The sequence below is a fragment of the Protomyctophum bolini genome, assembly GCF_963924005.1.
Source record: "Protomyctophum bolini genome assembly, chromosome: 19".
Classification (NCBI taxonomy): Eukaryota; Metazoa; Chordata; class Actinopteri; order Myctophiformes; family Myctophidae; genus Protomyctophum; species Protomyctophum bolini.
Window position 1 is genome coordinate 4,858,125 of NC_137880.1, and position 17,762 is coordinate 4,875,886.

The window sequence follows — 17,762 nt, forward strand, 5'->3', positions numbered from 1 at the left end:
AGCGTTGACAATGGAATACGGAAGTGCACATAGTTCCAGCCCCATAGCAGCAATGTTTGGAACTATAGCCCATAGACACCCGCTTTGCGGCGAGATCAAAGCGCGTCGCTACTTTCCTACTCTACACTCTGCTCTGCTCCACCAGTGCGTTTAGAACCTGACGCGTGTGACCATTCCTTCTTCAGCAGACACAGGCAGGAACCCGGAAGCATTGAGTCGCATGGATGTCAGTTTTCATCATCTCGTTTAAGGTTTAACCTTAGCGTTTAACCCATAAATATTACAACTTTGACTCAAACACGACAAACAGTCTGTTCTCTACCGTGTTTGTAGCATCCGTCAGTGCTAGTAGACGTAAACGCCAACTTCAACTTCGCAGGCAAATAACAAGCCATCAATCAGCCGCGAATCCTGCAGAAGAATATCAACAAAGTTGTAAACAACAAACAAAAACACTGCTTTTGTTTTGTTGTTACAAAGTCGAGGTAAGTTGCAACGATATAGGGCTGCAACGTTCTTGGAGATTTAGAGAATATAATTCCATTGATTAGTTTTTTGATTATTCCAGATTGATTGATTGATTGAAACAGTTTGTACAATGGCCCGTGGGTACAGTTCAACGAAAGTGCATGCCCCCCCAGATGTCAACACGTGAATGTGGGTAAACACGTGTAATGCTTTATGGTCCACTTTGTCGTCCATTGAGCTTGAAATGTATACTGTCATTCTCCAAACTGTTAATAAATACTTAAATTGATTGTTCGCCAAAATAACTCAAACTCTGTTTGACTAAGACTAGTGCCAAGGACCCCTTAGCTGAGACAGAGAGAGATGAAGCAGGGACCCCGGCACAAATCACTGCTAGGGACAAAATCTTCTCTTACGGGGTCCTTGGCATATATTTTCAAATGGGGGTCTGCAGGCTAATTATCATTGTGGGGGTCCTTGACGTGAAAAAGTTTGTGAACCACCGTCATAGGTCGCTTCATAGACCATTTTTTTCATGTCAAGGACCCCCAGAATTATCTGCATTTGGCCACCGACCCCCATCTGAAAATATGTTGTTCAAGGGACCCCCCCCCCAGAAGCAAAGATTTGAGTTAAAAACAAATATATTCAAAGATTCGCGATTTCTTCAAAAATAGCAGACCTACAAGCTCGTAAGCTATGAGCTTATACATCTGATATACACTAGAGAGGGTATAACCCATTTTGGACTGTCACCAGATTCTACAAATGTTTTCTAAACCATGACACTTTTCTGAAAAACCTATGTTTCTATGTCAGTGGTTCTCAAACAATTTCATGACCCTGGGGGTCAAAAAACCTTAGGTTTCGTTTTTGACTCTCTATCCTGATTGGACGAAGGCTTAGGTCCCACAGCCAAAAACGAAACCTAAGGTTTTTTGAGTGAAATCACTTACTCTACCTTTTAATCTTTAATATCTGTGTTATTGCTCCTTGTATAGGTCCACCGCCATGACAGCAGAGCTGCAGTGAGAGCGTGCTCGATGCTCAGACTGAGCGGCTTGTACAGAACGGTACGCAGAGCGCTGTGCAGCGCCCCGGAAGACATGGTCAAGTACTGGTACGCCGTGAGGAAGGGATTCAAGCCGGGAGTCTACAACACGTGGTGAGTCGTGTTTGATTTATTTTATTCTTTTGGAAAGATGTTTTTTGGGTCTTTTTCTGCATTTATTGATGGGTTGAGAGTAGACTGACAGGAAATGCAGCCTAGGTGCCCAGACGGTTGAGCTAACCGGCCGTGTTGATTTTTGACAGCAGATTTTTAGTTTTAGTCATATACTCTCTTGAATAGTTCTCGTTCACTTTTAGTCACATTTTAGTCGCCTGGAAAGGTTTTGTGTAAAATCAACTGTAGATTTAGTCGACTAAATCGACGGTTGATTTTGTGTCAAAATGTTTCGTAATAATTTGTGTGTACCACACACCAAATGGACCCGTGATAAGCTCTTTACTGTATGTGTTTCTGGTAGTAATATTATCCACTTGTTTTGTATGTCCGTGAAGAAAATGGAATTTTGAATGGCTTTGAAAAAAAAAGTCACCATGAAATAATTGCTATTAGTTTCAAAAAAGCTTTATACCCTGTGCATATAATATGTACAAGTTATATAACAATGTGACATAGCTCTGTTTACATACTCGAACTATATATACTTTTGACATTGACACTTGCTTTGGCAGTGTACACGTCTTCTCATGCCAATAAAAGCTCCTTTTGAATTGAATATTGAATTAATTGGTTGCATCCCTAAAAATGATATCGTGTGATCTGTTGCAGGGACGAATGCAAGGGCCAAGTGTCCAAGTTTCCAAATGCCAGTTACAAGAAGTTTGGTTCAGAGAAAGACGCCTGGTCCTTCGTCCGAGGAGTCAAGCCATCAGACGCTCCAGCCATCGTCCCTGCTGGTAAGTGACGCCGAGGTTAATTAAATAAGGTTAGGAAGTCGAAGACCGTACGGTGGACTCCATGTTGCTCCCTGGAAGGAAAGCAACATGCGCAATTGAGACCGAGGAAGCTGAACGCGGAAGTGTTGGCTGCATATAGCCCCATTGCACGTGTTTCTTTCCTTCCAGGGAGCAACATGGAGTCCACCGTGCGGTCTTCGCTTCCTGTCCTCTTTTAATAGTCCTTGGGTGACGCATTACCATGCAGGGGTTCTCAAACTGTGGCGCGTGCTCCCCTTTTGTGGTGTGTGAACGCCTTCTAGGGGGTGCGTGATATGAAAAGGGTAATGGCGGTTTTATAGTTTTTATTTAACATAAACAAAACCAAAATCTGGTATTTATAGAGCAGCTACATGTCTCTCAGTAGCCTGGTTAATAAACCAAACCGAATCAGCCGTTGGCAAAAAGCTCAATTGTACGCCCATTTCCTACACTAGTGAAATGGGGCGACCAATCGGGACACGGTATGCAATATGGGCGGGCTTTGGTACAGTGACTTCCAATGCTTGAGACCTTTGACTGACAGTAGCTCTGACCAATTGCGTCAAAGAGAAAATGTTTCAACCCGCCGCCCTGGAAATGAAATCCAAGCTGAGCCTCCCCAGACTAATATCCCGCGGTCCGTGCGATATTAGTCTGGTTTATTAACCAGGCTAGTCTCTCAGTGCAGTGACATTGTGTGATACAAATACAACGACCGTTGGGGCGGTGCGTCAGCTAGGACAGGAGGTAAACGGGCGTGCACGGACAATCTATCAATGGGTTTTGGGTTTTTGTGCTAATTCACTTATTCCCATCGAAATAAGTAGTAAAGTGTGCCGCTTGGGATACCATTTACATGATGAAGAGCGATGGAAATAAGCTTATGGTATAGGGGAAATAGCCAATAATGCGCTTTTTGCACAAAATTAACACCTGGACCTCTGTGGTGGGGACGTAACAACTACAAATAAAGGTTAAAAAAAAAAGCCTTCTAGCATGGAACTTTCCTTTAATATCGGAATACTGATATAATAATATTGATTTCAGCTGTTACAATTCCATGCAAGCATGACCCACTTTAATTACTTCAGTCTAAATTAGTAGCTCAATGACTAGTATTAAAATGTTAGTGTCTTTTGTATGTCCAAAATATTTGCATTTAGTTCAATAAGTTAGCGTAACTATAATTATAGGCATTAGTGGCCCTCTGGAGTGAGTGTGGAACTATAGTGGCCCTCTGGACTGAGTGTGGAACTATCTCCATTGTCAAAGTTGCCCACCCCTATTCTAGACCAGGGGTTCTAAACGTTTTTGGCCAGGGACCCCCGGAAATGCTTTGGCAATGTCTGGCAGGTTAAAACTAACCCGCTGTGATGCGTTGTGAGCTTGAAAATCTGCTATTTTGAGCATGCAACCGCCAACCAAGTGTAAATACTTATACTGGATCTCTTCCACTAGTCCCTTTTTAACATTTTAGTGTACCGGTAGTTTTTATTTGTTGACGAAATTGTCAGTATATTTATTCTCAGTTTTAGTCATCATAGCTTTGTTTTCATTTAGTTTCCATTTAGTCAGTGAAAAGAAAAAGGTAGTCGACGAACATGTTTTTGTCATAGTTAGTATTAGTCGACAAAATCAACACTGCCAGTCAATCGGGGCCCACAATGTGTTTTGCCCCGCTGCAGAAGCTGCTAGCTTTGCGGCGGCGACAGCGGACAGCCTCCTGCCCAGACGAGGCCCAGAGGCCCTGGAGTACTTCCCCCTGGGGAAGAAGAGGAGCCACTCCCACACGGAGCATCCAGAGGAGGAGTCTCCATCCAAGAGGGTTAAAACCTCAGGCAGCTCCGATGGCTTCACCTACATGGGTGAGTACACTGATGGACTGGCTGAGTGACTGACTGGCTGGCTGGCTGGGTGGCTGACTGGCTGTGTGTGTGTGTGTGTGTGTGTGTGTGTGTGTGTGTGTGTGTGTGTGTGTGTGTGTTCCTCTCCCTAGGCGACGCTGTGGTGGTGTACACCGATGGCTGCTGTTCAAATAATGGGAAGAAAGGCGCGCGGGCGGGCATCGGTGTGTACTGGGGTCCCAACCATCCTCTGTGAGTTGAAGGGTTACACATGCATGCTCGCACGCACACACACACACACACACACACACACACACAACTGAACATTGTATGTATACTCTACTGCAGTGGTTCCCAAGCGGTTTAGCTCGAGACCCAGCATTTTTAGAAAATGCTTTGTAATAACAATTTAACCCACTTTGGGCGGGAACCCCTTTTGGTGTTTTAAGCATTATGTTATACTTTAGCTATTGAAAAATAGCAGATCTACAAACTCATAGAACTTGTAGTTCTGCTATTTTTGAAAAATCGTGAAAATGTGCCTCAAATCTTTGAATATTATATTCTTTCAGAGCTTTCAGTTTTTAACTCAAATCTTTGCTTCTGGAACAACATATTTTCAGATGGGGGTCGGCGGCATATTACATATAATCTTTGGGGTGCTTGACTTGAAATATTGAGAACCACTGATATAGAAACATGACGTTTTTCGGGGGGAGAAAAATAAATGTAAAAAAGATTCGATGCCGGGCCTAAATGGGTTATACTTGTGACCCCGACCCGCTGTTTGGGAAACACTGCTCTACAGCGCTGCTTGTCCATATAAGCCACGCCGTCGTACAGTGGAAATGAAGCTTGACCCATGTAGGACTGATTCTACTAATGTTTTCTAAATCGTGACAGTTTTCTGGAAAAAACCTCATGTTTCTATGTCAGTGGTTCTCAAACTATTTCATGTCAAAAGGACATCATTTAAAAACAAACCAAATGGGGTGTAATTGAGACCTGAGACCAGATTCTACAAAATCCGGTTTTCTGAAAAACCTGTGTTTCTATGTCAGTGGTGCTCAAACTATTTCATGTTAAGGAGCCCCATAATTATAATTGCCCCTTATGTGTCTGTAACTCTGAGAGTGTACAAAAAGGGTCAATTTGGTTCCATTTGTACACTCTCAGAGTTAAATTAACATTGATTTTACAATATAAATTATAAAAAGAAATGCCATTAAATGGGGGTCCGTAGCCTAATGCATGTCAAACTGGGGGTCCTTGAAATTAAACGGGTTGAGAATTGGCTAGAGCCGTCTCTTATGGGGGGGTCACCTGGCATATCTCTTCAAATGGGGGTCAATTTGGGAGTCCTTGATGTGAAAAGAGCTTGGGAACCACTGGCTACGTTTACATGAAGGGTGATCATTCCGAATAAATACTTCCGAATAAAATACATCCGATGTAATGTTTTTTGCCGCGAGTTTACATGGGAAATGGTCATTCCGAATGAGTGTTTATATGGAGAAGTGAATCAAGTGATAGAAGACATGATACATGTTAATTCACGTGAAACTACGCCATCTGTTGGACACATAAAATATAGGCAGTTCATTCATTGTGACTGTCTCAACAATACAATTACAAACATATTACAGACGAAAGACGATACTTTGAAATCCCATCATTTCATTCCGCAGTAGCTTTGAGGTTGCTGGTTGGATAGGGGCGGCGCGGGTATATATGTTTAGTGTTTACCGTCTTTTTTTCCCCACACGCTGCGGCTCCGCTTCTCCGGTGGGAAGGTGATCATCTCGTTTTTATTTGTAGGCCTACTACTATACTTTGTATCTACAGCACGGCCAGGGCACGCAACGCAACACTGATGATTATTATTGTATCGGGTCGCTCGTTATTTTTGAGAGAGAGAGAGAGAGAGACCGTTGAACACACACACACACACACACACACACACACGTCACACACACACACACACACACACACACTGTGACACACACACACACACACACACACACACACACACACACACACACACACACACACACTGTGACACACACTGTGACACACACACACACACACACACACACACACACACTGTGACACACACACACACACACACACACACACAGATCAGGGGTATCTCATCTGCTGCTGCTCCACGTTTTTTTTGTGGATTTCGGATCTGAAAAAAGGAATGAAATAACGCGCTCTATGTGCAAACTCCTCGGCGCCGACGGCGCGCCTTGGATATGAGCCTTGGAGCATGCTCAGAAAGACCAGAATGAATTTACATCCGAAGCAGTGTATACATGAGTCAAATTTCTTTCAATCGCATTGAAAATCGGAGTAATCCGGCCAGTGACATCGGAATGGTTTTTAGATCGCATCGAGCGTTTTCATTCGGATGTAAGTTTTTGTAGGTGTTTACATAACAACGTTTAATAGGCTTGAACTTCTATTCGGAATGAAAAGGGGATTTAACTGCTCATGTAAACGTAGCCACTGATGTGAAGAAAACCTGGATATTTGACATTCAGTAGTATGAGTATTATGGTCGATAACTAGGTCAATGTTGCCATCTTGTGGTCACCGCTGAGAAGACAGCCAACACTCAATTATCGTTCACCAAATGTGTGCAATGACGTATACACAGTGAAGGCCTGGTCCTAAAATATGCATATCAACACAGGACTAAGACAAATTAAAGAACCCTTATGGCAGTCTTATGACCAAAATACAATTAAATGGTGTCACACCATTATAATGGCGTCAACAAAAATCACACTCGTCTGACGTGAGGGGCACTCTTATCGTCATGCATCATCTCGTTACGACCAATCACAATTTGTGTCCTCACTTTTGTCATGTCAATGTTTGTGTTTACACTTGCCTAATGTGCACAACAAACACTCCGAATGCAAAACAATGTTTGTGTCAGTGTTGTTTTTGGCAGCACATTTCTATTTTAGTTTTCGTCATAGTTTCCATTTAGTTTTAGTCACATTTTAATCACCTGGAATGTTTTAGCGTTAGTCTAGTTTTAGTCAAGCTTTAGTCGACTAAATCTGCAGTCGATTTAGTCAAAGAAATTGTATTTTGGCGGGCCTTGATGCTGTCATAACGACCGTTTTTTTCCCACTTAAAATAGACGATGTACAAGCTCACAACGCGTCGCAGCGCGATGCATTGTGAGCTTGTAGATCGTCTATTTTCAGAATGCAACCAAGTGTAAAAGGACTTATACTGGAGTCCCTTCCTAACATTTTAGTTTGTATTTGTTGACGAAATCGTTTATCCTATATTTAGTCTTCATTTTAGTCCTCATAGCTTAGTTTTCATGTCGTTTCCATTTAGTTTGTCAGTGAAAAAAGGTAGTCGACGGACATTTTTCGTCTTAGTTTTAGTCGACGAAAACAACACTGGTTTGTGTTTACCCAGACCCTCAAAGCTGGGGAGGGCATGGCGCCCCTCAAAAATCTCAATTTGCCATGGACAAGACTATGGGCTCCATTTTCGTCACCGCTAAAACCCTTACCCCTAAACTTCTTTGCCTTTTTTACTATTTTGAAAAACATTTTTGAATAGTTCAACTGGCCAATCTACATTGGCACGTTGTGAGCTTGTAGACTGGCCATTTTAACTATTCAAAAATGTTTTTCAAAATAGTAAAAAAGGCAAAGGAGTTTAGGGATAAGGGGTTTAGTCCGTGTGCGTGATGGTAAGGCAATAGCACGCATCGGTGTCGTTTTTGACAGCAGATTTAGATTTTTTGTCATATTCTCTTGAATAGTTTTCATTTAGTTTTAGTCACATTTTAGTTAGCCTCGGAAACCCAGACTTCCAGGGAGAAAAAAAAAACATTTTAGTCACTTGGAATGTTTTAGTGTTAGTCTAGTTTTAGGCTTATGACTTATTTAGTCGACTAAAATGTATTTTGGCAGGCTTTGATGCCGTCGTAATTCCTGATTTTACACTTGCTGAAAATAGCTGATCTGCAAGCTCTCAACGCGTCGCATCACGCAACCAAGTGTAAAATGACTCATACTGGATCTCTTGTCCACTAGTCCCTTCCTAACATTTTAGTTTAGTTTTTTTTAGCTGTTGACGAAATTGCCAATACGTTTAGTCTTAGTTTTAGTCATCATAGCTTAGTTGTCATTTAGTTTCCGTTTAGTTTTCGTCAGTGAAAAAATCACACCTGTGTGAATCAAGTGGTGCAATTCCCCTCTCTCTCTTTGGTCAATTAGCGCGATTTTCGGAGGTCTTTGCTGATAATCCGGTGGTCTAGATGGAAATATTGGTGCTTTCTAGAGCAAGGATGGCTGTATTTTAGCTCGCTAGCATTGACGCTAGCAACAACATGTTGCTGTTTCTGTGCTGCGTGCGCAGCCTCACAGGCACCAGTGGTGCACGCGCACATGCATGGCACTACACACACGGGTGCGGGTGTGCACGCGCACGCATGCGCACACCACTCATGCTCATTGTACGTACGTACGTACATACGTACGTACCACGGTACACCGAGCTGTAAGCTGGATGTTGAAGTGGTTTGCACCACTTAAAAAGGTAGTCCACGAAAAAACGTTGTCTTAGTTTCATCTGTGCTCTTTATAATTGTTTTTCCCCCTTTTTATTATTATAAAGGAACGTTGCAGAGCCGCTCCTTGGAAGACAAACCAACCAGAGAGCAGAATTACAGGTGAATATTCAAGCCACACGTCACACGTCAAACGGGTGTTTTGTGTTTCAATATTTGTATTAAACGGAAACAAAAGTAGACTATGCCCCACGAGCATGACTACACGTGGGGCACAACATACAACACACTTAACCCATTCTGACCTGAGATGCAGATTCATACGAGGTTTCCACTGGACACACACACACACTGGTCTGATTAACCCATTCTGACCTGAGATCAGATTCTAAAAAAATGTCAGTCGTTCTTCGATTTTTCAAAAATAGCAGACCTATACGAGCTCGTAGCGCGCCACTCGGTGGCGCGCTATGAGCTTGTAGATCTGCTATTTTTCAATAGCTGAAGCATAACATGATGCTAACACCAAAACACCTTGATATGTAAAAGGTTGAGCTCCACTGACGGAGACATAGGTTTTTCAGAAAGCTGTTTGGAAGACTTTTTTTTTTGTTTAGAATCAGCTGCCTCTGGTCTAAATGGGTTGCTTTGTTCAAGATCAAATGGGGAAAAAATGACACGTGTGTGTGTGTGTGTGTGTGTGTGTGTGTGTGTGTGCACAGGCGGCCGTCAAAGCCCTGGAGCAGGCAAAGGACATGGACATCAATAAACTGGTTCTCTACACAGACAGCAAGTTCACCATTAATGGTAACGAGAGTGCTGCTCATGTCAGGTTGAAATGAATAGCAGTGGGCGTGGTTGTCTGGACCCACTGAAAAATCTGCCATTCATTTTTTCTTCCCCCCCCCCCCATGGAGAAACATACATTTATATAAATTATTTAATGAAAAAATCTAATCGTTGATTCCGTGAAGAAAAGTAAAAACGCTAAACAAAGGGTATCTATTAACACTTTCAGATCCAACCGTAGGTTCCAAAGATCTACAGATCTGTAGGGCTTTTGGAGTGGTCCAACCACTCCTATAGACAGCTGTGTGTGTGTGTGTGTGTGTGTGTGTGTGTGTGTGTGTGTGTGTGTGTGTGTGTGTGTGTGTGTGTGTGTGTGTGTGTGTGTGTGTGTGTGTGTGTGTGTGTGTGTGTGTGTGTGTGTGTGTGTGTGTGTGTGTGTGTGTGTGTGTGTGTGTGTGTGTGTGTGTGTGTGTGTGTGTGTGTGTGTGTGTGTGTGTGTGTGTGTGTGTGTGTGTGTGTGTGTGTGTGTGTGTGTGTGTGTGTGTGTGTGTGTGTGTGTGTGTGTGTGTGTGTGTGTGTGTGTGTGTGTGTGTGTGTGTGTGTGTGTGTGTGTGTGTCCGAGCACGGAAATAGCATATTGTCACCACTATCTAGATTGACTTGTAGATCTGCTGTTTTCAGAGGGCAACCAAACATAAAATGACTTTTTCTTCTAGTTCTACTGGATCTCTTCTACTGGATCTCATCTCTTTTAGTCTAGTTTTTATTTGTTGGACAAAATTGTCAATATAGTCTTAGTTTTAGTCATAGGTTTTTGGGTCAGTGAAAAAAAGTTTGAGTGACTACTTTATTGGCAGAAATGTAATCAATACGGGGTACAGTCAAACAGAAATGTAATCAGTACAGGGTACAGTCAAACAGAAATGTAATCAATATGGGGTACAGTCAAACATAAATGTAATCAGGACAGGGTACAGTCAAACAGAAATGTAATCAATATGGGGTACAGTCAAACATAAATGTAATCAGGACAGGGTACAGTCAAACATAAATGTAATCAGGACAGGGTACAGTCAAACAGAAATGTAATCAGAACGGGGTACAGTCAAACAGAAATGTAATCAGAATGGGGTACAGTCAAACAAATGTAATCAGTACAGGGTACAGTCAAACATAAATGTAATCAGGACAGGGTACAGTCAAACAGAAATGTAATCAATATGGGGTACAGTCAAACAGAAATGTAATCAGTACGGGGTACAGTCAAACACGTCCAATGGGATCACTGAAAAAAGTCCTTGCCGTCTTGTTCTCATTCAGGTCCTGGGTATTCAATTCATAATCATGACCTAAAAAATAACAACAGAATTCTAAGCATCATAAAAGGTAAAAAATAACAATAATGTACAGGTTGGGTAACAAAGAAGGGGTTATAAGGAGGTGGGGGTAGTCACTAGACTAAGGGTGGAGGGGGGGATCATTTCCTCTCCCTTTGGCATGCTGAAAGGTGGATTTCAGGCCTGTTTCAAAGGACGCCAGGGATTTGCACGTTTTTGAGGGAGGGAGTCGGGGCATTCCACACTTTAGTGCCACTAAATGTGTGGAAAGTGTGGAATGCCCTCAAAAAATGCAAATCCCTTTAAAACAGGCCTGAATCCACCTTTCAGCATGCGAAAGGGAGAGGAAATTATTACCCCCCCCCCCCCCCACACTCCACCCTTAGTCTAGTGACTACCCACACCTCCTTATAACCCCTTCTTTGCGCACTGCCAAGCGCTAAATAAATGCACCATGTACCATTGTTGACTTTTCTTTGCCGCCGTCTTTTGTTTGCTGTGCGCGGCGTCGTCGTGGGCCAGGCGTGACCAGCTGGGTGAAGAACTGGAAGCTGAACGGATGGAGGTTGAAGTCGGGAGGAGGAGAGGTCGTCAACAAGGAGGATTTCATGCAGCTGGACGAGCTGAACTCCGAGATGGAGGTGGTCTGGGTAAATGCAGACCTACATCACTGGAGCTGTTTAACCCACTCTGACCTGAGATCAGATTCATAACGAGGTTTCCACTGGACACACACTGGTCTGATGAACCCATTCTGACCTGAGATCAGATTCTAAAAATGTCAGTCGTTCTTTGATTTTTCAAAAAAAAAAGCAGACCTACAAGCTCGTAGCGCGCCACTCGGTGGCGCGCTATGAGCTTGTAGATCTGCTATTTTTCAATAGCTAAAGCATAACATGATGCTAACACCAACATGGGTTCCCGTTCAGAATGGGTTAAGGGCGGCTGTTTGGTGGCTCAGGAGGTAGAGTGGCTGGATGGCGACCTACTAACCGCAAGGTTGCCAGTTCGAACCCTATGTGGGCTCCCCCAGAGTTGGTGTCCAAGTGTCCTCGAGCAAGACACTGAACCCCTGGTTGCTCCCGATGTGCTGGTTGGTGCCTTTGCATTGGTTTCCGCCGCCATCGGTGTATGAATGTGTGTGTGTGGGAATGTGATCTATGTAAAGCGCCTTGGATAAAGGCTCTATATAAATGCACAATTTGCCAGGGATAATCATTATTATCGTTTACCGGGATTTAAACCAAATAAAATGCTCGTAATATGAATTAGCTTTTGTGGAGCTGCACATTAACCCATTCTGGGCGGGAACCCATTTTACCCATGTTATGCTTTAGCTATTGAAAAATAGCAGATCTACAAGCTGCGCTACGAGCTTGTAGGTCTGCTATTTTTGAAAAATCGAAGAACGACTGACATTTTTTTAATCTGATCTCACGTCAGAATGGAAAACTGTCAGGATGTAGAAGACATTTTTAGAATCTGATCTCAGGTCAGAATGGAAAACTGTCAGGATGTACGTAGAAGACGTTTTTAAAATCTGATCTCAGGTCAGAATGGGTTAAATAAACTATTGAAAAAGACACATTTTCAAAGAGAATTTTTCAAATAAATGAAGTCCCTCACATTTGTATGTCAATTAAACCCTGCACATAATTCTACAGTCATTGTTTATTTTATATATTTAACCTTTTATTTAACCAGTAAAAACCACATTGAGACTGAAGTCTCTTTTACGAGTGTGAACGGGCCAAGAGTAACGATACATACAAGACAAGACGATAACAGGACAAACATGCAACGCTCAATGCTCAAAAACGTTGAGAACCCCTGCTGTAGAAGAAACTCGGCGTGAATTTAAAGGACAACTTTAGTTTTTTTCAACCAAGGTTCAATGTTTTAGGTTGTTATTACTGAAAGTAAAAGGTGAGTGTATTTCTTTTTCCATTTGCTGCTTTTTTTTTCGTTTTAGGGATTTTAGCTGTTTTTGACAGGGGGGCGGGGGCATTCGAGCACGGGGCTAAATATGTATTTCTTTACAAAATGTTATAGCGATTTTTTTAATTTATTATTTACTATAGTCCTACTAGACCCCAAGAAATTACATTTGTCCACAAAAGATCACGGGTTCTACTGAATGTGTCAAACTGGCATATTGAGCCTATGACACACATAGTGTGGCTTCCCCCCAGTAGGCCTCCTTCACATTCAGTAGATCCTGTGATCTTCTGTTGCCAGATGTCATTTCTTGGTAGGTCTATAGTCTAGTAGGACTATAGTAAATAATAAATCGCTATAAAATTTGGTAAAAAAAAAATCATATTTAGCCCCATGCTCGAATGCCCCCGCCCCCCTGTCAAAAGCCGCAAATACGGATTTTTTTTTTACACTCATTCTACTTTCTCTAATAACAACCTAAAACATGAACCTTGGTTGAAAAAAAAACTAAAGTTGTCCTTTTGAGCTTTTCTGCCAAGTCAATGTGGTGTTTGAAGTCCAACCAAATCCCCAGATATTTATACAAATCAACCCATTCAATGGATGAAACTCCAATATGGGAACCTTTTGGCGACAAATGGAAAAAAAATAGAATAGAAATAATCTGTTCTTGAGAGATTCTTAAAACTCTGACTGGGGAAGTTGTAGATAGAAAATACTATACTACCGGGTTCCCCCCGGTTGGACGTATAGCACGTGGAAGGAACACGTCATTCCAACCAGTTCCCATCAGGCGCCCCAGCTGTCCAGGGGGCGGCAGCATAGAGACCAGGGCTGCGTCCGAAATCATTCCCTATGCCCCATATAGTGCACTACTTTGAGGTTCCGCCATTTTGTTATAGTGTCCGAATATGTAGTGAGCATTTTTGCACCCTAACGTAGTGGACTGAAGTATCCCATAATGCACCGGGAATTGTAGGGAGCATCCGATGGTCACTACAAAAACACAGCGAAGCAAATCTGCCCCATAATGCATTGTGCAAGCTCGCTCTTGAGCGCACATGCACGCGTTTGCGCACGTGCGCTGCTTCTGCATGCATGCGCTCATTGCGCTCCAACTCAGAAGAGGCAGAAGTTGAACCAGCGAAAGAAATCAACACAAATGTACTTTTAAAACTTTCGTTTTCCCCTCTTTTCTTCCCTGGCGGATCTCGAAGCTACAGATCTCGAGACAAATGATCTGTGCATTTATTTGAAATTGTCTTATTTTATTTATAATAAATCTACTCATTTGCAATAGTATTACTAATCTGATTCATTGTATCACCCAGGCCCAGCGCATGACGTTAGGAGAGGAATCATGAAGTTGCTTGCTGTAGAATATATTTGTGAGATTCTTTATCACAAATGATAAATGCATTAAAACTTCATTGTGTAGGCAGTCATTTATTGGACTGCTGTTTCTGTTAACACCAAACGTCCGTATTGTGAGCAGAGCTTGTAGATCGGCTACTTTTGGTAATTCTTTACCAAAAGTACCCAAGTAAAAGTATACAAGCTCACAACACTGACGTCGCGCGTTGCTTATAGATCGGCTATTTTTGGTAGGCCTATCCCCCCCGCCCCAGGATTAGCGGGGGTTCATGTGGTTAATCAATCATGCTGCTGATATTTTCATATATTGTCAAGGTTGTGCACTGTTTTCATATTGCTGGATAATGGATATAGCCTAATATTAATTTATTGATAATAATCATAGGCCCATTGTTATGGGCCTATGATTTTAAAATAACCTTTTTATCATAGATATATAGGCCTAAATGCCTGCAAACATATTTTCATTAACCTATTTTTTCTTTATTCATTCATGAATTTAAAAATAACTTTACAAACTGTCCTTGCAGGGAGGTGACAGCCTGCAGTCACTTATTTGATACAGTCTGTTCCTAGCAGAAATTCAGCAGCAGCGTTTTGATTGGTTTCTTGTAGTCAGTTGATTCTTCATATCCAAATGAGTGAAACGGCCGGGATGATTTGTTTATTTTTCAAACAGTTCTTTATGAGGCGATCTGAAAAAACCTAATGGGGATTTCATGCAAATAAAAAGTACATGAACCCGCGGAACTACAGCGCCCTCTATCGATATTGACGTCAGAGTCGGTGCTCCCCATACAGGGAGTATTGTCCGAAATCATCACTATAGAGTCCACTAGAGTCTGGATCCCCGTATGGGGGATAGGGAGTAGGGAACAACCCTAGCAATTCGGACGCAGCCCAGGATTACTGCGTGGTCTTTTTGTGTGAGGGTACCTACCCTGGAAACACAGCCCAAAAAAATCATCGGCTGCCCCCTCCCCCCTCTCGACGACCTATACAACACCTGCTGCCTCAGGAAGGCACAGACCATCCTCAAAGACACTTCCCACCCTGGTCACACGCACTTTGACTTAATGCCTTCTGGCAGGCGCTACAGACTATTAAGAACCCGCACAAATAGACTGAAGAACAGCCTGTACCCCAGAGCCATAGCTGCACTGAATGTAGCCAGGCAAAATTGACAATATGTGCAATATGGGGATGTGCAATATGGTATTGGAGTTGTGCAATAATGTATCTTTAGTTATAGGATGTGTCGTTGTGTTTTTATTCCTGCCATGTCTTTTTTTGTTTTTTGTTGTAGATCTTTGTCTATGCACTTTAAGGACTTTAAGGACTGCTTGCTTGAATTTCATTGTACTTGTACAATGACAAATAAAGTTCTTTTCTATTCTTCTCTATGTTACTTAATTAACTCGAGTAACTCGGGTTCTGTAGTCAAAGTGTTAATATTGGGCAAACCTCTCTCTCTCTCTCTCTCCCCAGTTGCACATCCCAGGGCATGCTGGCTACACGGGAAATGAAGAGGCAGACAGGCTGTCCAGAGAGGGAGCGGCCAAGTCTTAAAAAAAACGACCAATGGAAAGAGATGGCTTTTTCGAAGTAAGAAGAGCGGTGTTCTGGGATGGCCTTTTTTTCCCGAAGTAACCAATGGATGGCCGCTTTTAAGTTCAGTTACCAATGGGAAGGCAGCGCTGGGTCAGGGACCCTCAAGGGTTTGTTTTAGGGGGTTTCCAAATGGACCCCTTAACCCAGGGTTCCCCAATTAGCGCCCCCTTGTGGCCCCTGGAAGATTTTGGTTTCCCCCAGATATAAATGGCATTAAATGGGGGTCAGTAGCCTCTGCATGTCAAACTGGGGGTCCTTTTCAAATGGGGTCTTGCCCTGAAAATATCCTAGACCTCGAGCGTGCCGACTCGGCCCCCAGCCTGGTACCCTAGTCAAAATATGGCCCTTGAGGAAAATTAATTGGGGGAACCCTGCCTTAACCGGTCTGTAACTCCCGAGAGCATACAAGTGGAACCAAATGGACCCTCACAGGTCCACTTGGTTCCATTTGCACACTCTCAGAGTTATGGGGGGTAGGAGTGGGATCCTTGAAATTACTGATCAGGAGCTGATGGGGAAACTAGTTAAATGTTCATATCCTGTCGTTGTTTGGTACAACATTCTGTCGGTTTGATACGAGACATTTTACAGCCCAGAATTAACTGCTTCTGTTTGTGTTTAGTCTCGCGTATAGCCCAGACAACTATTCCACAATCTCCGAATGCTAAAGTATACAGAGTCTGGAAACTACACCTCACGAAATCCGTCATTTTGTCATTTTGTGAAAATATTTCTTCTAAGCAGCAAGCTATATCATATGCTTTTGATTATTTTTTAGATGTTTCAGGTATATTAGGAGCGTTGTTCCAGACGGTCTGTATGACAGGAAAACATTAGAAGATTGTGGTGGAGGCCAACCGTCTGGCCCACGCGAGACTTATAGTTTGTGTTTCAATATTTAAATACTTTATGAAAGCGGAATTCTATGTTCAGAACGAACGGCTGTTGTCGGTGTGGAACGGTGGACCGTATTTCAGAGAAGCTGTCGGATGCGTTTTGTCTTTTTGTTTAATAAATTGTACTTATTGTAAATGTTTCTATTGTTGATTTGTTGTAGCATGAATTGTCAATATATTTAGTCCTAGTTTTAGTCACCATAGCTTAGTTTTCATTTAGTTTCCATTTGGTTTTCTTCAGTGAAAAAAGGTAGTCGACGAACATTTTTCGTCTTAGTTTTAGTCGACGAAAACAACACTGCTTCCATAACACCTCAGCGGTGCCACAGGCTGAACACCTCCATGCCACGCCCCGTTGATGAAATGATTCATTCAAAGGTATCCCAGACCCAAGTATTGAGTTCGTAAAATAACACTTTTGAAATTGTTGATATTTCTGTATTATAAATCATTGTTTCTGAGTGGACAGGTTTTGAATGTTTCACAGTCTGGGCAATGAATCTAGATTCTAGAATATGAAGGTTTCACTATTTTAATTATAATAGCCTACATCACAAGGTCACATGACCATATGGAGCTTACGTGGCACCCATGACCTTATATGGGGTGTACCGACTGACGCAAGCTTGGATAGTATCGACCTCTTTGACCTTTGACCCTGCTCCTTATATGGCTTGCTCTGGCTATCTTGTATATGGGTGAAAACGAAGTGAAACCTATTCAAGAGACTATGACTGAAACTAAATTTGCTGACAAAAACAACACTGGTGGGTTTCTAGTGTGGTTTTCGTGTAGAGTTCCAAAGCTAATGGTAAATTATCGGACAGGACAAACTCTCTTCAACATCGCCATCAGCCTACAGTGAGCTTGTAGATCAGCTATTTTTGGCCAATAGATTTGGCGTGGATCAAAAAAGAACTGAGCACAACTATCATTGAACAGGAAGCAATACTTCGATTTTTATAGTTTT

General features: G+C 42.4%; 1 protein-coding gene across 1 annotated transcript; it reads left to right on the plus strand.

Moving 5' to 3' along the window:
• The first annotated feature begins 203 nt into the window (after positions 1–203).
• Positions 204–16,914, plus strand: rnaseh1 (ribonuclease H1). Its single transcript, XM_080790490.1, has 9 exons — positions 204–485; positions 1,470–1,633; positions 2,306–2,433; positions 4,140–4,319; positions 4,451–4,550; positions 8,955–9,009; positions 9,570–9,654; positions 11,496–11,623; positions 15,774–16,914. Exons 2-9 carry the CDS (start codon positions 1,512–1,514, stop codon positions 15,852–15,854), a joined length of 879 nt encoding a protein of 292 aa, XP_080646616.1. The 5' UTR covers positions 204–485; positions 1,470–1,511; the 3' UTR covers positions 15,855–16,914.
• The last annotated feature ends 848 nt before the right edge of the window (positions 16,915–17,762 follow it).

Excerpts from the sequence above, each read along its gene's own strand:
- rnaseh1 (XM_080790490.1), top strand. The coding sequence starts at position 1,512 with ATGCTCAGACTGAGCGGCTTGTACAGAACGGTACGCAGAGCGCTGTGC. Across the intron at positions 4,551-8,954 it reads TGGGGTCCCAACCATCCTCT|GAACGTTGCAGAGCCGCTCC; the intron begins GTGAGTTGAAGG and ends ATTATTATAAAG. Across the intron at positions 9,655-11,495 it reads CAGCAAGTTCACCATTAATG|GCGTGACCAGCTGGGTGAAG; the intron begins GTAACGAGAGTG and ends GTCGTGGGCCAG.